At 41.4% G+C, this 23,775-nt stretch overlaps 1 protein-coding gene across 13 annotated transcripts in view; it reads right to left on the bottom strand.

Moving 5' to 3' along the window:
* Positions 1 to 734: 734 nt before the first annotated feature.
* The window catches only part of CYLD (CYLD lysine 63 deubiquitinase), a 69,651-nt gene continuing 46,610 nt past the window's right edge, over positions 735 to 23,775 (bottom strand). For all 13 annotated transcript variants that reach the window (XM_045442735.1, XM_045442743.1, XM_045442736.1 and 10 more), the window contains 10 exons: positions 22,917 to 23,082; positions 21,160 to 21,301; positions 19,778 to 19,900; positions 16,671 to 16,762; positions 15,726 to 15,792; positions 10,816 to 10,948; positions 9,452 to 9,560; positions 7,849 to 7,967; positions 7,356 to 7,572; positions 735 to 6,071 (listed from right to left, as the gene is read on the bottom strand). In XM_045442735.1, coding sequence (XP_045298691.1) covers positions 5,887 to 6,071; positions 7,356 to 7,572; positions 7,849 to 7,967; positions 9,452 to 9,560; positions 10,816 to 10,948; positions 15,726 to 15,792; positions 16,671 to 16,762; positions 19,778 to 19,900; positions 21,160 to 21,301; positions 22,917 to 23,082 — 1,353 coding nt within the window. In that variant the 3' untranslated portion in view covers positions 735 to 5,886. The remainder of the gene's footprint in view (positions 6,072 to 7,355; positions 7,573 to 7,848; positions 7,968 to 9,451; positions 9,561 to 10,815; positions 10,949 to 15,725; positions 15,793 to 16,670; positions 16,763 to 19,777; positions 19,901 to 21,159; positions 21,302 to 22,916; positions 23,083 to 23,775) is intronic.

The raw sequence follows: 23,775 nt of genomic DNA, 5'->3' as shown, positions 1-23,775 counted from the left end.
TTTTTTTTTTTAATGTTTATTTATTACCAAGATAGAGAGCGCACCCACGCTGAGTGGGGGAGGGGCAGAGAAAGGAAGACACAGAATCCCAAGCAGGCTCCAGGCTCCGAGCTGTCATCACAGAGCCCGATGTGGGGCTCAAACCTATGTACCACGAGACCATGACCTGAGCCAAAGTTGGACGCCCAATCGACTGAGCCACCCAGGCGTCCCAAGGAAGACTTGTTTCATCGGTACCTAAGAGTGGATAAAAGGGTCCATCGTGTGGTATCATATAATCCCTTCTCTGGATTACACAGAAGAGTAAAGCATCTAACCACCTCCTTGTGGCTGTGGGGGACAGGGACCCACGATTCTTCTCGTCAACAGCCTTGTGCCCTTGTTTAGAGGTGAGGAAGCGCAGGAGGGCAACCTCTTACTGGAGTGGTTTAGAACTGAGCTTTAATCGGGACCAGAGCTTGGAAATGCCCAGTTACTCTAAGAAACGACAGGGCGCCATGCTGCCACGAGGTAACCCGGAGACCGTCGGCCCGTCGCCCAGAGCAGGGAAAGTCTGACAAGTTTTCCAAAGCAGTCGTAAGGAGGCCGGAGGCTGGACAAGGGTGTGCGCTCCCAGGGAGAGCTCTTCCCCCAAAGGAACCTTCCTCCCTGGCACCCGCAACCACGTAAGAGGTTGTGCTCAACCCCAGCTGTCCCGTAACCCGAAACCCTTCCCCAAAGAAATCAAGGAAAAGGAACCATAAAAATTTAGTTTTAATGATACAGAAATAGTATATAGTACATTTCTTTCCACAGCAGAGCACTTCATTCATCTCTAAAAAGTTTAACAAAATTAAGGCTAAATCAGAGCAATCTGATCGTAAAGGGATAGTTTATGTGGTGTTATTTTTAAAGAAATGTCTTCATAAATACGGCATATTCTTCAAGCCAAAAAGAAAAAAACAATGGTTGAACAAGACACCAGATATGCGAAACGCAGTACAAATGTGCTCCTTTACACCCATTTACGAATAACCTCGACTTCCCTGGGAAGTTCCAAACGGGCTTAAAAAAGAAAAAAAATGCTTGTGACAGGACACTAAGACTCTCTGGAGTTAAAACTCAACAGTACTGCAGGCCATTTTACAGAACAGAACCACTGACGGTCAAGTCTCCAACCTCCTCTCTCCAGAAAAAGTACCAAGCAAAAGCGGACAGTACTTAAAAGTGCAAGAGAGATGTGAGGCCTGGGGTGCTTGGAAGCACTGCCCTCCTCCCTAACTGGCCCTTCCCCTGACCGAGTGACAGGGAGACTAACATACTGTGTGGTCAAACAAAGACGCCCAAGACCAAAGGTCCGGAAACCACGCGGGCTCTGGAGTGGCCTGCAAAACGCCAGCCCTACTGCAGTCGGGAGGGAGCACCCCCTTCCCCCGTCCCCACTACCCTTGGGTCCAGGGCTGGTTGGCTGTTGACCACTGCTTTCTGACTCCGGAGACACCCTGCAGCTGCCCCAGCATGTAGAATAAGACGAAGGGCCCCCTTTCCTCTTTTTCCCTCCGGTGAAACTTCTGGAAGCAGAACAGACTGGTGCAGCGTCCGCTCCCGAAGGCAGCCTCGCCCTCTACAGCCCTGGTCTCTCTGAGCGGTGACGCAACCTGTCCCCGCCCCCGCCCCCGCCCCCGCCCCAGGAGGCGCACAGGAGCTCTGTCTTCCGCGAGCCCCGTGCACCCCCATGCGGTAAGGGGTTGACCTTCTGGCCTCCCCCCCTCCCCTCTGTGCACCGGCTTCCACGTTCACACGCTCTCCTCCTCCACACGCCCCACCCGCCTCGGGGGGTCCAAGCGCTCCTCTCGCTGAAGGGGGGTCGTGGGTGCGTGGCTAACATCACTCACTGCCAGAGAAGGAGGACTTCTATTTAACGTTAAGCATCACACTCCACCTACTTTAACAAGGACATTTTTGGCTTCATGACAAGGGGCCCCATTAGCCCAGAGGAAAGTCTTCTCATACAAATGTTAAAAGTTTCATCCTAAAGTAGCAGACAGTGAGAAACGATTCTTTACTTTCATGCCACAGTTTTGTTTTTCCCATTTCTTTGGTACCCAGAGCGAGCCTCGGTTTCCCCCTAAAGAAATAAAATGGAAGACAAGTGTTCAGGCAAATAACATCGGATATCCTCTGAAGATGTGTGTGCTCCAAAGACCGCTAAAGCCTCTAGGAAACAGGGGGTTGAGGTATATGTATACTAAAATGCATTTCGTACGTAAATTCATATGTAAACCAAACAATGTGACAAACAATGTGACAAACATCCAACTGCCCCCATTTCTGTAATTACTGTGATAACATTACATGACCGCACAATCACAAAAAGAAAAGATAATTTTGAGATCTTTTAGCTCAGTCGTTTTCAAATCTGGCCAGCGGTCAGGCTCCCCTCGCGGGGTCTTTTACTAACAAATTTCCTAGGCTCCACGCATGAAGAGTCAGACCCAGCGGGCATGCCCAGGACCTAGAAGTTTGTATTTTTTTCCCCATGAAATTCGATATTCCAACGCCCTTGTTATACAGAGGACACTAAGGTCTAAAGAGGTCAAGAAGTCCTCTCAGGCTAACAGAGCACGGGCCAGAGAAAAGGGTGGAACCAGGTCTCTTGTCCCCCAGTCCGTTAGTTTTTCTGTTGCTGTTTGTGTCCCAGCGCTTTCCCCGAGACCCGTCGCCCTCACACGTCACCATTTGTAAGGATCCTGTTGTCAGAAGTAGGTGTTAAGCTGTTTCGAGGCAAGGACCACGTCTCCTATTCCTTCTGACACAGTCCTAAATGTCCAGTGGCTCACATCTCTGCCTACCATCACCCAAGCAGGTGCAGAATTATCTAGCTGGATATCCAGCTAGAGGAGGGGAGTGAAGCCTGAACTTATGAAGACGCCAAGTTCAAACAACGGGACTTTGAATGACAATACAAGCTGCAGAAGATTAATTACTATGTCTTCCCCTTGTTCCTGAATTATGTTAGGTGAAAAAATAAATGGATCCAAGGGATAGAAAGAAGCCATTTACCTATAACACTTGGCAAACGTGAATTATAAAGATCCTAAACTATTCTAAGGAGGTAATCCTCAGCAATTGTAACAACTATATGGTGCTGAACTTTGTTACTGTTTCTCTTGGTTTTCAGTCTGTTTTCTCAGTCTTACAAAACATTCTTCCCGGACGGAGTCAAACTATAACTCCTTTATAAAGCTGACTGGGAGGGACGAAATACATTTAGCTTCTACATCACAACAGGGTTCCTCTCTCTCCCTCTTTCCCCCCAAATATATATATATAAATATATATAAATATATAAATATATATATATATATATATATATATATATGGGGTAATACACACACACACACACACACACACACACACACACACACACACTCTTACAAGTGTGAATTTAGTTGGAGGTGGGGGACCAGGACTCGTCATATTTTCTATTTGTAGCTATGAATCACAAACCATGTTATAAATAATTCTACTATATTGCCATCTTGATTTTGGATATGATAAGGAAAATGAGATCACCAACGCATTTTAAAAGCCAACGGGAACATGTTAGAGAACATCTAGGGCTAAAATGTAAATAAATCCGCAGATGCATGAGCCACTGGTACCACACAGCCCAGCCCTGATGGCGCCCATTTCCCACGCAGCTGTGCCGGGGCAGGGACAAGGAGGGGCCACCCAGAGGGACCCTCCAGGACCAGGGGGAGAGCCCAGCCCTCCACACGGAGCACTGCGGCTGGCCCTGGCATCCCGAGTGCCTCCTGCCCTAGGCAACACTAAACAGACGTACGGGTCTACCTGAAGGAAATGTCCTTAGAGATAACTGACAGATGTGGCCCTGCCCCCTGGAAAGAGCCTCCATGCGGGGTGGGGGGTGGAGTGAGATGGGGAGCCCCGGATGGCTCTTCTTCAAGTCTTCCGCCACAAGAGGCTGGGCAGGACACACCTTCTTGAACTTGCATTTTAATTTTTACGGACAAGGAACTTTCCCTTCTTTTTCAACTGTTCAATTCATCTCATCTCATCTAGGTAGAGATTCCAATCAATCTCATCTAGGTAGAGATTCCTAGTCATTCCTCCAAATAATCTTTTCAAAAATCACATTGATACGCTCATTCATCCATTTATTCACTCAACACCTATTTACTAACGGGTGACTAGACTTACAGAAGATCAGAGCCTCAGACATGGTGCACCCCAGGCCCTTCCCTTAGTACCCGAGTGGGGGGGGGGGGCAGGGGCAGAGCCAGCCCCACAGTCTGGGCTCCTCACCCCCAAACCCCTGATTCAGTAGCCACCTCCCCACCCCACCCAAGCATTTAGCAAAACCGCATGTAAAATGTATGTACTTTTTCATTTCAAAAATGAAAAAACTTACAAAATGAGTTTTTGTACCTTACTACAATTTATAAAGCTAATGAATATTAGCAAAATGGAATGACAGAACCAAAGCTAAACGAGACTTTAAAAAAAATAAAAAGTAATTGCAGGGTTTATAAAGATGCTTTCCACTTTGTTTTGACGTTAAATGTTTTATAAAGTCATATGCTATATACACATGACAACTTTTCTGTCTTTCTGCATGGTTAGGAAGTCTTTCCAGAAGGACAACAACGCCACAAAACGACACTCAAAGAAAACACAGACCATAGCACATTCCACAGCACTAACATTTATAATCTGTGGTTCTAGTCTACGACATCCACTTGGGGTCTAGACATACACTGTGGACATTAGCTGAGAAAACATCCATTTTCTACGTAATCAGAAGGAGGATAAAGCTGCTGCCAACATTTCCATAAAATATCGTAACTGCCATTATCTCCTGCGCAAACTGCATTTAATGAGCAGACTGGCTGAGCTCACTGAAGTTCTGGACAGTCTTACAACAGGAGAGGTTTACACAGACAACACATCTCTTCAGGGAGGTTTTAATGAGTAGTCTATATTCAAATTTATTTTCTGATGGACCATATATTTGTGTGGAAATATATTTATCACCCCAATCCTTTAATAAAATGCATTGTGCCCAGTTCCATAAAATAGAGTTCCTTAACAACCCCCCCCCAAAAAAACAAAACAAAAAACCAAAAAACAAAGAACCCCAAAACCTCTTAGCTGACAGTTACAACTATGAATGAAGAGCTTCAGTTGCTGTGCAGTCTAATCCCCAGGAAAATTACATCAAAAATAGACGTTTTATGACAAGATCACTTAGATCTATCTCAAAAGCAGAACAAATAGAAAACAACACCATGAATGGAATTTAAGTATTTTTCTGACCACTACTGCAGAAACACAGAAACTCGGCAGATTGCTGACATGCAGAAACCAGCAGTATACAGGAAAGAATTAACAAATCCAACTCAGTACGATTTTAATAACTGGATTGAAAGCAGACGCTTAATAAAACCAAAATATTTCTTCCTCAAGGCAACCGTTAGCTAAAAGGAAAAATGATTTCATATCCTTGGTCCATAAAGAAGACACATTTATTTACATTCTCAATGGACTAAAAGAGGTTTTAAACTGTCACAATTAAAATTTTATGCTTCCAAAAATATCATATGATCAATGCACTTAACTTAAAGCTTCAGGGATTAATAAGTTCATTTAGACTTCTTAAAAAACCAACACAAACATACTTTCTAGAGTGCAAAAGGCTTCTTATTAAATACTTCAGTAACACAAAAGCAATTTGTTTTTTAAACACGGGAATCCTTTTCTGAAGGATCATCACCACAAAGGCATCCATTGCCGGCAATGGATGCTGAACAAGACTGCCAGCTCAGGTAAAATGCAACACTAAAGCCTCGCGTTCGGTTTCCGCCCCTGCCCAGATGACCCCACTTATTTGTACAGACTCATCGTTGGACTCTGGTACATGCACATGTACGCATCACAGAGAAGTCTTCGCGCACAGCCTTGGATTCTTCTGGAGTCCAAGGAGTGTAGGTCTTCCGGAGACATTTTCAAGTACTCTCCTACTTCCGGGCACGGGGTAACCTGAGGAATGTTGAAGCCATTCTGACCACCTACGGAAAAGAGGAAGAGCTCTATTTAGGGCAGTAAAGTTCTAAACCTTTTGCTGCCCTGACCTACCAAAGCGATTTTACAATGCTAAATTTAGGGAAGCTAACTTTCCAGATCAGAAGGACCTGGTTTCACTCCTGATTTTTAAACGTTAAAGCCTCTTTTTAACTCTTGACGGTTTTCTCATTTCTTGGGCTCGGAGAGGATTCTGGGGCCAACAGAATAAAGCTGGTAAAAGGAGGCAGATCCTGAGCAAAGTTCTAAACCCGCTTTGCAGGCTTGTCTGTATTCAGTTAGTGAACAGTGCCGCATACACGTAAGCACGCATCCACCTCCTCGCATCCCGTGTCCCTTCCCAGACAGAAGCACCCCCACACGTCTCACCATGCGATCATCCAGTTTAGAGCAGATCTAGCAAAATGAATACTATTGCACTTCCAAAAATTTTAAACCTTTTGCTTCACACATCATTAGAGTGAATGAGAACGCCGGGGGGTGTGGTGCTAGGCGCCCCCCAAAAGCCTCTCCCGGCCTACCCTCCCAATGGCCTTTCCCAACGTCTCACATCGGGATGCTTGTCAGTTACAGTAGAGCCCCTGGTACTGTATGTGGGCTCGTTAACGCATCTGTTAAATAATGCCTATGCATCCCAGAGAAGGGCCTAGAAGGGGTAGCATGCTCCCCATTTGGGGAAGAAACACGTTACCTGCAGAATAGGCCGATTTTTCCAAAGAAGACATTTATTCTAGTCTTTGCTTTGTCATTTAGAAGACAACGTAGTTCAGTATAAAAAACATAAGCACTGAGGTCAGCAAGACGTCGTTAAATACAAACTATGTGACCTTAGGCACCTTAGCTTCAGCCTCAACAACAGAGAAAGAGGAGTGATCTCCATCTTGCAGGGATTTTGTGGGAGACTCAGTGTGCTTCCCAGAGAGCTGGGCGCATAGGCGCCCGATAAACGGTGACCATGGCTCGAACAGAAAATGGGAGGAGCGCGAAAGTAAAAGAAGACAAAGCCGAAAGTAAAACCTCTCAGCCCTAAAATGAGAATTCTAGGATTCTTTTTACAAAAATCACCTGTGTGTCAAAATATCACAACGATATTATTCCTTAGTTTAGTAATGCTGTCTGTGCACTTCGAGACTGTCAGCCTGTGTCCCCAAGATACTTCTCGAAGGCTTTTCGCACACACTCTTCTATTACTCAGCACAGACGACCCACCACGAACTATCCCAGCACAAAGGAGAAAAGGGCCACAGGGAGAAGGAAGGTATTTGAGCTACCATCTCGATCCGCCATGCTGTCAAAGAAGAGCCAGGCAGAGTCATCCTTCCCGTACTTCACAAAAGCAACATAGTGGCTTGTTTCTATGCAGAGAACAGCAAACAGTTCCATCTTCTGGCAGGGGATGCAGCCGTGCCTCCAGTCCCAGTCGGGTAAATCTTTGGGAAGTGACACTGGGTTGTATTTATGGTTCAGTCTCTTGGGATGAAGGTGGACCTGAAACGGAACAGGAAGGGAATGTCGCTCACGGGCCAGACTCAGCATTGCCGGCGAAGGGGCTCTACTTGCTCTAACTGAATCCATCCCTACAAACAGCAACCGAGTACTTTTAAAAAGCCCACCACGTAAACAGAAGACACGTAAACAATCCCACTGGATTAGGAATTCAAGTTAATAAGGACTCTGAAAACTTTCCAAAAACCTGAAATGTTTCCAACTTCAAATAATCTCCGATTTCAGAAGAGAACATCCATTGAGTGAAGTCACACTTACTTGGGTGTTGCAGGTTTTACAAAACTGCTTGATGTTTCCGGCTGAGATGTCGGGATCATCATAACACTCTCTACACTCGTACATGGCGAGCCCCCCGCAGATCCGGCACTGCCTGGGGGCTAAAGCGGTAGGGGCGAGAGAGGGGTCAGGGGGCCTTTAAACACGTATTCTCCCATTAAAAGGGTTAAAAGGAAAAGGTTAAGCTTTATTAAGGACTTAGATTCAAACAGGTCTGTCCTTCCCGGTCCCCATAAATGTTACTGTATTTCCTTGGACACAGGATATCTTGAAAGACATTTTCTCTGATCAAGTGACCATTTTTTATTTAAAAAAAAAATTTTTTTTTATTACATTTATTTATTTTTGATAGAGACAGAGCACAAGTCGGGGAGAGACAGAGACAGAAGGAGACACAGAATCCGAAGCTGGTTCCAGGTTCTGAGCCATCAGCACAGAGCCCGAGCGGGGCTCGAACTCACAAACCGTGAGATCATGACCTGAGCTGAAGTCAGATGCTCAACCAACTGAGCCACCCAGGCGCCCCTCAAGTGAGTGCAGGGGCACCTAGGTGGCTCAGTCGGTTAAGTGTCCAACTCTTGGTTTCAGCTCAGCTCATGATCTCACGCTTCGTGGGATTAAGCCCCATGTCGGGCTCTGTGCTGACAGTGTGGAGCCTGCTTGGGGTTCTCTCTCTCCTCTCTCTCTGCCCCTCCCCTGCTCACACTCTCTCAAAATAAATAAATAAATGTTTTAAAAAATTAAAAATAGTATATTCCAGGGTGTTTTCACATGATTAAAAAATGCCTACTGATGCAAATTCAAAGATACAGCAAAGTACAAAGAGAACTACAAGCATCTATAATTTCAGTTAGCAAGAGGCAACCACTGTCCACACTACTGTGAGTTTTCTCCAATGGCTGACTTATACCTCCATATTTACATAAACCGTGTGTGAGTGTGCGTGTGCGTGCCTCCTCTTATAGGAAGTATCAACATACTTACCTTTTCACTTAGCTTTACATCATAACCACCTTCTCACATTTTGGTCTTCACAAACACGAATTATAATGGCAGTACTCCATTGTACAGAGTCACGAAAATTCATTTAACTACTCTCCTCTCCTATTGTTTCTGATTTCTTAATCATGAGACAATAAATACATTTGCATAGAGAATATTTACTTCCATCTCTGATTATTTTCTCAGAATATCTAGGACTGAAAGTACTAGCTTAATATTTCCAGGCTCTTAAGATACTAAATTGCCTTTCAGAAGAACAGTATCCTGTAAGACTCTTACTCATAATTAATGAGACTGGCCTATTTCTGAAAAACAAACAAAACTGGGGTCCCTGGGTGGTTCAGTCGGTTAAGCATCTGACTTTGGCCCAGGTCTTCATCTCGCAGTCTGTGGGTTCCAGCCCCACATCAGGCTCTGTGCGGACAGCTCAGAGCCTGGAGCCTGCTTCGGATTCTGTATCTCCCTCTCTCTCTGCCCCTCCCTCACTTGCTCATGCATGCGCGCGTGCTTTCTCTCTCTCTCTCAAAAATAAATAAACGCTAAACAATTTTTTTGAAAAACAAACAAAAAATCTTATACTTACTGTCTTCAAGTAAATCGGTTATATTTAATTCCAGGGAAGGAAAAATTTTTTTAAACAGTTTAAAGTCTTTTCCAAATCGAGGCATCTGAATAATGAGACATGATGGTGCCTAAAAACAAGATATATATATTTTTAGAATCAAAGTGCTGAAAAAAAATGTTCCCTATGAAACTGAAGCAGCCACGGCTGGCACCCCAGGGTGTGGTGCCGCCATGACATCGATGGCCTGCGAACGGGATCCGAGCCTGAAAGTGGAGCGTCAGGGCAGGGAACCAATGAGCTGCATATTTTCAGGATCCCTTCCACGGACACCCAGAGGTCAGGCAGTTCCACAACCCTGGGTCACTAAGAGTAAGATGACAATCTAATATTCTACTGTGGGTTTATATTTAAAATCAACGTTTTAGAAAACTTGTTTTGAGGGGCGCCTGGGTGTCTCAGCATCCGACTTCGGCTCAGGTCATGATCTCACGGTTCGTGAGTTTGAGCCCCACGTCGGGCTCTATGCTGACATCTCAGGGCCTGGAGCCTGCTTCGGATTCTGTGTCTCCCTCTCTCTCTGCCCCTCCCTCACTCAGGCTCTGTCTCTCTGTCAAAAGAAAGAAAGAAAGAAAGAAAGAAAGAAAGAAAGAAAGAAAGAAAGGAAGGAAGGAAGGAAGGAAGGAAGGAAGGAAGGAAGGAAGGAAGGAAGGAAGGAAGGAAGGAAGGAAGGAAGGAAGGAAGGAAGGAAGGAAGGAAGGAAGGAAGGAAGAAAGAAAACTTGTTTTGACAAGTACAATAAAGAAGCTGTTGTCACCAAAGGACACCATTCCTTATTAACAGATAACTGTAACTGTTCAAAGCTTTACCAGAACATTCTTTCAGAAACAAATACAATAAAAGTGAACCACAAGCATGTACTACTAAGATCATGAAGATATTCAGTAAACAGCAGAAGAAAAATAATTTCTATCACTTGTTCATTAACAGACCAATATAAGTGAATTTGTCTCTTGTTGAAGGAAAAGTAAACATTCTTTTTTGATACACTTGGCTGATATGTTTACGTTAAATATTAAGCTGGGTAAAATGAATGACAATTTTTAAAAAATCGTAAGTCTTCCCTTTGCTTTAAATACCACTTAAAAGTTTTCAAGTTACAAATTAGTTTTATAGTTTCTTTGGCACCAAAAATCCAAAAAGTTCCATCTTAATTCTAAGACGTTTTCTACCAGGACACAACTGAAACTCTGAACTTTTTTTTTTTAATTTGTGTTTTGCTAACAGTTTGTGTGTTCTCAATGGGGCAAGATTAACAGTTATCGAATCTAGTAGTAGTCTTAAAAATACCAAGGACTGTCACATAGAATACAATCATCACTAACCTCTGCAAACTTCAGGTTACTGTTAATAAAAGACCATTCTAACAATTGCTGAATTGTAGGAACTCCAACTTTCTCATTTTTTTCCATAAAAATTTGATAGAAGTAACAATCTTGCACTTTTTGACCTGCTGACCTAAAAGCACACAGGAAAAAAACATTTATTTACAAAATGCTTAAATGAGAATGTGAAGCTGTCCCAGCAGCATTTGAGGACAGAGAACGTATGAGGTTGCAGGTGTAATCCTCGGTAGGCGGAACACCAGGTGAAAGACAGCAATTTAGATTAAGTGTACTTTGCATAAAACCTTAAAAGTGAGTTCTTATTTCGGTTTTCATATTCAAAAGTTCCCGTAGTGATCAGCAGAAAAATAAGGGAATACCTGCAGTCAAAGCAGCACTGTATGAACAATAACAACCAGAAGCTAACTTGGTTTCAATGTATCTGTCCACATCTAAAAATCATTTTTAATCAACAATCCATTAAACTACTGACTGAGTGTTTAAAAGTTAAACTGCATTTAATGCTTGAAACAGGAAAACAAACTCTTATATATCTGAATGGGGCAGACCCTTGAAGTCCTTCTAGACCAAACTTTTCATTTCTGAAATGAAGGCCTGGAGATCTAGGGAAAAATAATCATTGCTTCCCGGCAACTTAAAGCAGCACTACGTGTGGAAACCAGGTGCCCTACCAACCACTTATTATTCCTGCCATGAAAGCATGCTGTCTCTTTAGATGGTCGCTCATTTATTCAACAAAGGCCACGTAAGCTCCTTCCATGCGCCAATCACAGTGTTACCATTATATTAAACATTTTGCTTTTACATATTTTACTAGAGAATGCCATTAGCCTTTAAAACTAACTCTACCAAAAGGATTAATTATCTTTAAGTGTATGATTTATCTTTTCAGCAGAATTTCTGGGTACAGAATTAGCCTACTTGTAGCCAGATTTCAAGTTTTTATAGAAAATTACTAACATGGTTTTCATAATGAAACAGCTATTCAGAGACAAACCTTCAGAAACCCTCAGTTTTCCAAAGCAACTTACACCTGAAATAAACAAAACTTATTTGTTAACAAATCCAGGAGATTCATGAGAACCCACCACAAATAAACACAAATGATAATCAAAAAACCTGAAGGTTATACTGTTATCGGTATTTTAATTGGTTGTTGATGACTGTAGGAGACCAGCATTTTTCTGTGAAAGCCAAAAGCATAAAAAAATTTTACAGGGAACAGGAAAAAAAATAAGACAGGAAACTAAGAAAGCATGAAGCAGCAGAGATTGTCAATAGTCATGAGAACTCGAAATAATAACGGTGACAAGGAAGGAGAACTGTGGTTGATGGGAACCCACATTGAGAGAAGAGAGCCAGAAGTGACTATGTAAGACCAACAGCTTTGTGATATTGAAGCAGAAGGATTAGGAGCCTGGGTGGAGGCTGGGGAGGGGGAAAAAAAAAAACCCCAGCAAGCACTCAAGTCTCATTACTGTAGTTTTAGAAGGCTAAACCCTAGAGTAATTAGCTGGTCATTAAGACACACAAATACAAGAATGACAAGAAAGCTGGTGCTATTGTACAACACTGCAAATTTAGATTGCTTGTTTTCCACTAAGAAAATCTAGAAGCAGAAGGGTACAAAGGTTACAATAGCCTTAGAATAAAACAGACATCGACGGACGGAGAAGATAAAAACATTCGTGGAATTGTAGGATATCGGTCTGTCTACCTTCATAACACAGACCTTAATGGGCAGCCACTAAAATTCTTTACAGGTTCTGGGTTATCTTGCACTGTGGAATAGAATACATCTGTGTAATAAGAATACCCAGACCATGTTCTATAATGAGAAGTACTCGGTAACACAACCTGACAATTGTCCTGTATCTTTGCTTCTTGTTGCCGATTTGATTCCATTACTTTTCTTGGCACGCTTCACCTCCGTGCCCTATCCTCTCGTTAGTGGCTATGATTTTAGTTTCACCTTCTCTTTAACACCCCACACAGAATTAGTCACCATTACCCCTACTATCATTACCATTGTTTTTTGAGTATGAAGGCTTAGTTTACCCACATTTACGACCTTGACTCGTCCTTGTTTCTTGCATACTACTCCTTTATTCTAAATTCAGCTTGGACTTACTACAGTACATCCTGTGATAAGTCACTGACTTAGACAATTCAGTCCTGGTTCTTCTAGCTCAGGAATTCTGTGCATCTTTCTTCTTAGAACTTAAGTCTGCCCCAAATTCTGGAAAACCTTCAGTTAGTAACCATCAAACTATTTCTTCTTCCCCATTCTCTCTAATGTCTCCTTCTAGAACTGCACTAAGAATCTGTCTTCCATGTCTTTTATCCTCTCTCATTTGCCAACTTCTTTTCCCTTTGGGCTACATTCCAGGTACTTTCTTCAGATTCATCTTCCAAATGAGCAATTCTTTCTTCAGCTGTACATACTGCATTCAGTGACGTACCCCCCTCCCGGCCATAAAGTATATATGTGGAGATAGACATTTTTAAAGCTCTATTTCTGGGAATTCTATTTTTGTTTATTTGATTATGTTGGTTATCACATCCGCATTTATCCCCCTGGGTAGCTAAGTCCTTTGCCACTTCAGTCCTCTAAGACTACTATGCAGCCTCTCAGACTGTTCCACTATTTCAGATTTTACAGTACTCCTCCCCCTATTTGTTACATCACCTGACTCCCCACCAGAAAGCGGTACACAGGTGAAGAATGACACTTGGAAAAGAAGGGCTAACATTTAAAGCATCTTTTTATATCTTCTTATGATCTTTAAACCAGTGATTCTCCACATGAAGGGGCTGCTGAAGGGGAAGGGGAACAGTGACCCCTTCAAGGGGTGTCAGAACTTTCCAGAGCCCTCTTCAAACTGCACAAGACCTTCAAGCACTGAGATGCACTCCTACGTGTGTCTGGCCCTCCTTACCCCCTGAGAATCATAGCTGTCTTCATCCTAGGTTATTACCAGAGTCTATTACATACCTAGGGTGTGTTAGGCTACCAAAAAAAAACAAAAAACAAAAAACAAAAAACTGTTTTGATCATCTGAAATTTATTTCTTCAAGAAGAAAAAGTGACTTTTTTCTCCCAAATTGCCTGTTAGATTTCCTATATCATGTATCAAACACAGCTTTCTTTCCTCATTTGTGTTTGAAAGCTGACTTATACTGAAATTCTATTTTTGAGCTTTCTATTCAGGTCTGTTGATCCACATTTCTACTTTTATATAGTATCACACTGTTTAATGTCTATTGCTTTGCCTTAGAGCTTTTAATAGAACTCTTTTTTAAAAAACCTTCAAACTTCAATGTTTTCACCCATTTCATCCTGTAAAGAACTCTAAAATCACTTCACTGAGTTAAAAAAAAAAGTTAAGATCTTACTTATGTGCAAGTGATTCTACAAAAATTAACATCTTTAAGTAATTTAATATTTTTACCTGGAATACAATCTTTTTTCCCTAATTAATCAAATCACCTTTTAGCTCTGTGATGGGTTTTAAAAAACCCATCTCAGTAAAATTGATTTCTCGGCATTTTGTACTTTTATGAAGTATGAAAGTGTCCCTTTTTCATATTTGCTAGAAGACATATAGAAGTGCTACTGATTTCTCCATGATTACTCTCTACATGGTCAAATTACAAGGTCTTTTGTCAATTCTAGCAGTTTCTGAACAATTCTCTAGGATTTTCTAGGTGTTCATATAGCTATTACCATCTTTGAATAGATAATAAACATGTATTCTTGACGTTTATGTATCATGTCTTATTTCATTAGTTAGAACTTCCAAAACAATATCAAACTGTAACTGTGGTATTGTCCTCCTTCCCTTCCTTCTTACCCATCAATTCAACACTAGCATCAAACAACATCACTTAGGACCCAAAGATAAGTAAGAGTATTTGTCTGTGATTAGCTCTCAGGGAAGTAAGTAAATAGTAAATCAGCAAGACTTTTTTTTTTTTTGAAATGTTTATTCATTTTTGAGAGGGAGAGCATGAGCAGGGGAAGGGCAGAGAGAGGGGCAGGACAGAGGATCGAACAGGCTCTAGGCTTCGGTGAGCCCAACATGGGTCTCAAACTCACTACCAGTGAGATCATGACCTGAGCTGAAGTCGGACACTCAACTGACTGAGCCACCCAGGCGCCCCAATGAGCAAGATTTTCAACAGAGAAACCCAAGCTACACTGTAAAAGGGTCCAGCATGTAGACTGTGAACATTAAACCATCCACAAAGTTCATCCATTTAGAATATCTCACTAAGAACCTGGGTGCATCAGATTCAAGACTGTCATTCAAGACAGAGGAGAAAAAAAGGTAAGTTACAAAACAGGGAACAAGAGAGCTACTATGAGGCTAAATTAATTCTCTGAGTGACGGATAGTCAAAACCATATTCTCGTGGTAGCTCATTGGGTGAGAATAAGATTCTCTCTTGTCTACGGACGTACCACCCTGAACGCGCCCGATCTCATCTTATCTCGGAAGCTAAGCAGGGTCGGGGCTGGTTAGTACTTGGATGGGAGAATAAGATTCTCTTAGAATCTTTAATTTCCCTTAGAACCTTTCATTGATTAAATTATAAGATACGTTCAGATTTATAAGAAAATGATTTGCAATGATATTTATTACTAGGATTAAAATTAAAAGCACAAATTTACACTGGATTCATTCTTCCAGTTAAGTATGATACTATGGCGAGGACAATGATCAAATTAAATAGTTGAATTAATTTGCATTGTAGGAACCTAGCATATTAAGATTCCTAAACAAATACAATATTATGTAATCACTAAAGAAATCATTTCTATGGAATGACAGCAGAGAAAATGAAGACTATTTTTTTCCAATGCTTCCGTAATAATTTAAAAGTTACCTTATTTTTAACAATGGTTCTACCCTTAAAATATGATGAAACAGGATATTCAAGAACTCTTCAGGATCTAGAAGAAAATAAAAACTCAAGTCACAGACAAAATTTTTAAATTATTCTTTTATAATAGTTATATTCTTATTCTGACTTCATTTTCATAATCAATTTAATTAAAAGCACAGTTCCCAAGTTTTCCTGCCTATGAAAAATATAAAGGGTATTTAAATAATTATGATAAAGTACGACAGTCTAATTTTGTTATAACTTTACTGCATATGAAAAGGTATAATAATTCATGTATAATGAAATCACCTTAATTTCTTCTGAGGGGGTAAGTAGAATAAAACTGGAAATGTAACTTTGTTTTTTTCCTGTGAGTTAACGAATTATCAAGGCTCTTAACATTACAGCCGGTGACAGTGTGCTGCTTACATGTTCACAGTCAGCAGCTGGATCTCTGAGCAAATCCATTAGCTCAGAATAGATTAAAATATGGTCTCTGACCATAAGCTTCATTCCAGTTAGCCATTTTTTGACTCCCTTTATGACAGGAAAAGCTACCTGGAAAACTGGGGACAGACCCAATGCAACCCTTCAGCACAGAAAGGGAAACAATGGCAAATATCACACTGGAAGGAAAGAAAAAACCTATTTATTCCCTTAAGGTACCGCAACTAGACGGCTTCCCACACATCACTCACTTTTAGAAGAGGTAAAGCATTTTACAAAAAGGGGACAAAACTGCACAGCACATAGAAACTAATATTACGCTGTATGTTAACTAACTGGAATTTAGGGAAAAACTTTTTAAAAAACGCGCATCACATGGAAAGGAATTTCTAGTTTAAAAATAAAACCCCCAAAGCTACAGAGACACACATTTCCACCAATAATTTAGCATATGCTTTCAAGTTATTTTGAATGCATAGCCTATAAATTAAGAGTCACCTTTTTCTTCCGAGGTAAAGCCTGATGCAGCCTCAACTTTTTCAAGTATTTTCCTCAGTTTCATAATCTTTGTTGCACACACATATCCGTATCTACGTTGATAACAAACAATTAGCACTGGCATATACACTAAATTAGTATAGCACTTTTGATAATCACATTCTTCTATAATTCCAACATGTCATACATAAATTAATAGGCTAGACAATTATTTTGAAAATCACAATTACAGGCTACTTCCTGACGCTTGCAAGTTAAAAATCTAGCACCAGAATTATCCCAGACACTAACTACTACGCCTTAAAAATAGCTGTCATATACTAATAAAGAAAAAGCATTTTTTAAAGTACGATGATTGGTCTTTTATTGATTTTTTTTTTTTAATTTTTTTAATGTTTATTTATTTGACAGAGAGAGAGTGAGCGAGCATGAGTGGGGGAGGGGTGGAGAGAGAGGGTGACACAGAATCCGAAGCAGGCTCCAGTCGCTGAGCTGTCAGCACAGAGCCCTATGCGGGGCTTGAACCCATAAATTGTGAGATCATGACCTGAGCTGAAGTCAGACTGACCCATCCAGGCGCTGCCCCCTGCCCAAGACTGGTCTTTTAATACTATTTGCTTAAGAAAGCAAAGCATTTACTTTAAAAAACAACTTAAGAGAGAGTCCTTTCAATACCAAAGGACAAAAAAGCCACCAAAGGGAATGGCAAAGGGCACTAAGAAACTACTGAAGGTGTGCAATCAAGCCGGTCATCACGTGCATGAGTGCATGACGTTTTCTCTCATCTTTGTCTGAATACAGGACACATTTAATACATTCAGGTTAATCCCTGACAAAATTCTATGCTAAAAACGCCTTCAGAAGAAACCTTAGAGGCCACCACATGTTTAATGAGAAAAATGGGAACTAGCTAATCTTATATCCATTTTGTATATTGACTCTTCACTCACTCATTAACCCTTTGCAACCAACATATACTGGGCACCCACCACTTACACAGTAATCTAACCTGTCAGCCTCTGGGAATACGAAAAGAGTAAGGTGAAAAAAAAGGATCTCTGCCTTTGAGAAGCTTGAAATAGAGAAAGCAGGGGTTTCAGTTCCAAATAAAACCAGTCAGCTATAATAGAGGTACGAACACTGCAGACACAGGGAATCTCGATCACAACAAGGTCCTTGCTGTGGACAGGGCAACAGAGTCTGGTTAATCATGATTCTCAACTGGATGGACAACAGTATCCAAGTAATGTCTATTGATGGACTTAGAGTGTCTGGGACGGAAGGAAGGAAGTGGTAACATGACTCAGAGTTTTGGATTTGATCTGTCTTGTTCCATTATCAATTACTTGGGGGAAGAAATGGAGGGTATATTTAAAAATTTGCATAAGATAAAGTAACTGATGTAAAAATCAAGCCTCATAATTATCTTAAAGGGTAAAAAAAAAAAAAAAAAAAAACAGTTATTTTCACCATTACAGAATGTAAAGAAAACAAAAGACAGAAGTAGGGAAATTTATTCCCTTATAATTTACTTTCTTCGCTATGTTACATAGTAGGCCATTCTGAATGCTCTTTATAGTTCAATATTTTGCATTTTTTCATCAAAATCTTGTATCAAACAATTTTTTAAGTTTTATTTATTTATTTTGAGAGAGAGAACAAGTGAGCACGAGAGAGGGAGAGGGAAGAGAATCATAGGCAGGCTCCATGCTGCCAGCTCAGAGACCAATGTGGGGCTCAAACCCACGAACCGTGACATCATGACCTGAGCCAAACTCAAGGGTCAGACACTTAAGTGACTGAGCCACCCATGCACCCCTCAAACTCTTTTAAATTTTAATTGTTAAACAATAAAAATGTGCCACAAGACTTAAAAATTCATCTTAATATGGACTTTATTTATTTTTTTTTATTTTTTTAATTTTTTTTTTCAACGTTTATTTATTTTTGGGACAGAGAGAGACAGAGCATGAGCGGGGGAGGGGCAGAGAGAGAGGGAGACACAGAATCGGAAACAGGCTCCAGGCTCTGAGCCGTCAGCCCAGAGCCCGAGGCGGGGCTCGAATTCACGGACCGCGAGATCGTGACCTGAGCCGACGTCGGACGCTCAACCGACTGCGCCACCCAGGCGCCCCTTAATATGGACTTTAAATTCCATAGGTGGCTCTCTATATTCCTGAGTGAACAGATGTCTTTTATAATGTATGGCCCTAACTTCATAGTTTAAATTTTATAATGTGGCGTTATCATGTATCCCTGCTACCACCACTTATGAAAGTCTTTACTTAATGTCTTATTACTTGTGCTTGTATCATTACAAATTGCTTTCAGTGACCAAAGACATATTTATAATTCACAAACTAGGAAATGACCAAAAACATCATTTTTTTAAGCGATCTGCAGGGAGGCCTAAATGGATTCCTTTAACCAAGAAATGTGTTAATAAAATACACCTCATCTGTTTCCAACACAAGAGTATTCAACACTAGCTATTCTACAAATTAAAATTTTCTATGGGGTATCTGGCCATCACTTGAGCGTCTGACTCCTGATTTTGGCTCAGGTCATGATCAGGGTCATGGAACCAAGCCCCATGTCAGGCTCCACGCCGATTCTCTCTCTCCCTCTCTGCCCCTCTCCCCTGCTCAAGCCCTGCCTCCCTCTCTCTCTCTCTCTCAAATAAAATAAAATAAAAAATTAAATAAAAATTTCCTTTGCTCCTTTTTTTTCCAGATAAAATTAAGTTTAAGAAGCCAGACATGCGAATTAGACAAGAGGGTGTACTGTTAGGCACACGGCTGGAATAAGCTCGAGCAGAAGACAAGTACTTCTTATCAGCTTTTCGAACCTACTGCAATTACTAAATTGTACTATACTGTACCAAAATGGTTTCATCATTTAATGGCATACACTATGTGCTACACCGTGACCAGATGGGAGAAATTAAAGAAGACAGTAAAGGTTAAAAAACTGTAAATGCTTTATCGAGAGAACGAATTTCCACCCATCCCTTAATAAATGAAAGCAGGTGTGAATTACTTATTGTCCCAAACAACAGAGCACTGGACACCATCGAAAGGCAAAACAATTCTGGGTCTTCTGCTTACATTCTCAGAGGATTCACGATTTCTGTCCTCAGTAGCTCTTGCGTTTCACTATAATATTCTACATCATTCTTTTCTTTAGGTCTAAGTAGCACAGTGTCCAGGACAGAACTAAAAGCAAACAAGCTGTAAAATAAAAGGAATAGTTTTCCTTATTCTGTACACGTTACTTTTGGGGACACAGATACTAAAAAGAATGTAACAAGAGAAAAAACAACCAAGTCTGGAGAACAGGAACATTACAAATTCGTGCTTTTCGTTAACACAGGTACCAAAGACACCCGCTAAGGTTCCTGTGGTTCAATCAACAGGGGCTAGAGATCCTTCCAGGTTAAAAATACCAATCTTGAGAAAGCACAATATAGATTGACCGTGTTAAAGGATAAAAATAGGCCTCAAGAATATTAAGAGAACTTCTTTGCAAAAGCTGAAAAGGGGCCTACAAATCTGAGTCAAAGTCGACACCCAACAGAGGAGGAAGTCGGGAACTACTTCTCAAGGCACGCACACATGCAATGACAACCTACACTAGATATCACACTACTCTCTCCCTGCAGCCCTTTGCAGAGATATAAATTTCTTTGAATGCCAAAATCACTTGTGAGTGACTAACAGCAGTGACTTGCTGGGACCAAAGAAAACGGAAATTTGGCTGATACAAAATTTGTATCACGAAATCTAAAAAGGACTGCATCAATTCCGTAAGGCTTGTTTTTGTCCACACACCGAAGAGACGGACAGTATCCTGCCCAAATAGCCCACCATGTTGATTCTTCTTCCCACTTTTAAAATGTTAACACCCCAGTTAACTTCCTAATTCTTACAATGTGGCTGTATAGACCTGGCCACTTACGCTCAACTAAACTGGCAACGTACGTTGTTCGATCTCAGCGTAAAAATTCTTGTCGCGTCGTTGGGACTTTGGAATCAACTACGTACACGAGGGCATCTGTGCTTCTACTGAAAGTAATTCTTTAACATAAAGCTGCCTTACGATTGCCTCGACCCAGCGAAGGAAGCAAACACTTCCTCCTTATGCAAACACATAAGCAGCCAATGACTTATCAAGTCATGCTGTTTGATACGTGACAAAGATACTGTACTTCCTGTCTTCAGTTACACTGTTTCCCAGACACCCTCAGAATATCTGTCCCACCTATAACACTATCGTTCTTACTGATCATTCACCACATTACTTTTATATTAATTTGTTAACACAAGCACCCTAAGACGATGTTCAGTAGCTTCCAAGGGTATACAGTGAAATGTAAACCTCCCTTTTTCCCTGTTCCCCAGCCACCCAGTTTCTTTACTCAGAGGCAGTTAGCGGCTCCTCTCACGCACACGCACGTGCACACATGTCTCCACGCTAATTTTAAACTTACCAGAATAAGGTTGAGTCTAAGTAACAAGAATTGTAATGACCCTGGATACCCTTCTTCTTTCCAATCATTATCTCTAAACCTTCTTTTTCCATTTTGGGTGGGGTATTTTCTTCCACTACTTCACTCAAGTAGCCTCCGAATGCTGCCAACATAAAAATGAAAATGAAAAGCATCCTTTTCGACTACTACAACATGTACTCTGATAGACTTCTTCGTTTTAAGATACATTTTTGTATCGTGAGGCAAAATCTGTTTCCCAACTTAAAACTAAGTTTGGGGCGCCTGGGTGGCGCAGTCGGTTAAGCGTCCGACTTCAGCCAGGTCCCGATCTCGCGGTCCGTGAGTTCGAGCCCCGCGTCAGGCTCTGGGCTGATGGCTCAGAGCCTGGAGCCTGTTTCAGATTCTGTGTCTCCCTCTCTCTCTGCCCCTCCCCCGTTCATGCTCTGTCTCTCTCTGTCCCAAAAATAAATAAACGTTGAAAAAAAAAAAATTAAAAAAAAAAAAACTAAGTTAAAGGTGGGTTTGGTTTCATGGTTCTTCAGCGTGGCCAGTGAAAATGGTGGTGTTCATTTTCAATCTCACTTCTTCCACCGCTTACATTTTTTTAGTTTTTTTTAATGTTTATTTATTTTTGAGAGAGAGAGAGAGAGAGAGCGAGTGAGGGAGGGGGCAGAGAGAGAGAGGGAGACACAGAATCCGAAGCAGGCTCCAGGCTCCGAGCTGTCAGCACAGAGCCCAAGGCGGGGCTCGAACCCACAAACCGCGAGTTCACGACCTGAGCCGAAGCCGGACACTTAACCGACTGAGCCACCCAGGCGCCCCACTTCCTCCACCATTTAAAAAACACCTTAGGGTACTCAGTAGTGTGTAAAAAAACATGTGCCAAGTAAACTATTTTGTTCCCCAAATATTTTATTTATCTGAGATGCTTTGTCTTCAAGTCAGAAAACAAAAATTTCCAAAGTTTTGGGAAAAAATGTACTTCAACTGTGAGGAAAAATGTTCTTCATAAAGATGGCTTTCCTACTGATAGTCACTTACCCCTCAAGATGCTTCACGACTATTACCCAAAACTGGAAAGGGAGAACATCAAGAAACTGTCACCCATTACAAGTGATGAAGGGGATCTGTCCTTTATCAATCAATCTAAAACTGCTTCATATAATAATGCTGACCTTCTTAATCAGATATGGTTATTGATATGCTTTTATGATACATCGGGAAGGTAGTCAGGGCCAAAAGAAGGCCACATTTCAATTTCTACCTCTGTGTTTTTAAAAATTAAATGCCAGCAGGGGCGCCTGGGTGGCTCTATCGGTTAAGTGTCTGACTTCGGCTCAGGTCATGATCTCGCAGAGCATAGTTCGAGCCCTGCATCCGGCTTTGTGCTGACGGCTCAGAGCCTGAACCCTGCTTCGATTCTGTGCTTCCCTCTCTCTCGACCCCTCCCCTGCTTGTACTCTCTCTTTCTCTCAAAAATAAACAAACATTAAAAAAAAATTTTTTTTTTTAATTAAATGCCAGAAACCAACAGGAAGAGAAAACTGTTTTCCTGACTAATACTTTTTTCAAAAATCCCCTCTTGGGACCATTGTCACTCTCTTAGACACCAAGCAGCAATTTTAACTGATTTACAAGCCTGATGAACGTTGGCCAGAAATATATTGAAACGCTGTCACTGTGGCCTACTGCAAAATGGCCCGAGATCAGAACCAGAGTTATTGCAGATTTGTAAGGAAATGAAAGGCATCAAATACCTAGCGAGTTACAGCGTTCGATCTGATTGGAAACTGGCTGCAGGGATGCAAATCTCGAGTCGGGCCTGCAGCTCTTCAGCTTAACAAACAGCGCCTTCTTCAGGGCACAAGTGAAGTACCGTGTGCCCCTAAAGGTTCCGTCTGTACAGCCCGCACATTCATCTTCCTGAAAAAGAAATGCTTCGATATACGTTATTCTGCACCGTGCAGCACAGCATACGCAGCATTATGGTTTCTACAATTGGTTTCTGGTTCACCTTTCTCAGAATTCCGTCATCACGGAATCCTGTCTCGAGAACTCCATCAGGAAAAAGGGGTGGGCTAAGCAGCACTTCTGCTCACAACTGATCATTTAAGAAATTCCTGACTCCAGCATGAAGTCCTCACTGCGTTTCCTTCCAGAATGTATGCTTAGACCTTCCCTGGTTAAAAGGTGTAACTTCCCCACATCAACTCCACATGTACTGGAACTAAGGGGCGGAGGCTGTTTATTTTAACAACCTCCCCCAAAGTAGCACTCGCTAGCATGCAAACATTTAAATTTTTAGTATTTTACATCTTATAAATAAAAGCTAGGGGTACTCAAAGTATCCTCTCCAGATCGTGAAATGCCAAACAATATGCTTTCCTAATCTCCAAAAGGTAAACCTTTCCCTCTACTAAGATCTCAAAAAATCTCTAAAAATGGCAATTAATTTTACAATGTATGATATAAATATTAGAACTGAGTCGGGGAGGGAGACTGAGGAAGAAAAAGAAAGCTGATAACAGATTTGCTTTCCTTACTCTATGTTGCTTAATATAATGAGTCTAAACACATTAGCCTAAAAATCTATTTTCATTCCTTGAACACAGATCA

This window comes from Leopardus geoffroyi, chromosome E2, assembly GCF_018350155.1.
Source record: "Leopardus geoffroyi isolate Oge1 chromosome E2, O.geoffroyi_Oge1_pat1.0, whole genome shotgun sequence".
In the NCBI taxonomy this organism is placed as follows: Eukaryota; Metazoa; Chordata; class Mammalia; order Carnivora; family Felidae; genus Leopardus; species Leopardus geoffroyi.
This window is presented reverse-complemented; position numbering and strand designations above follow the sequence as displayed.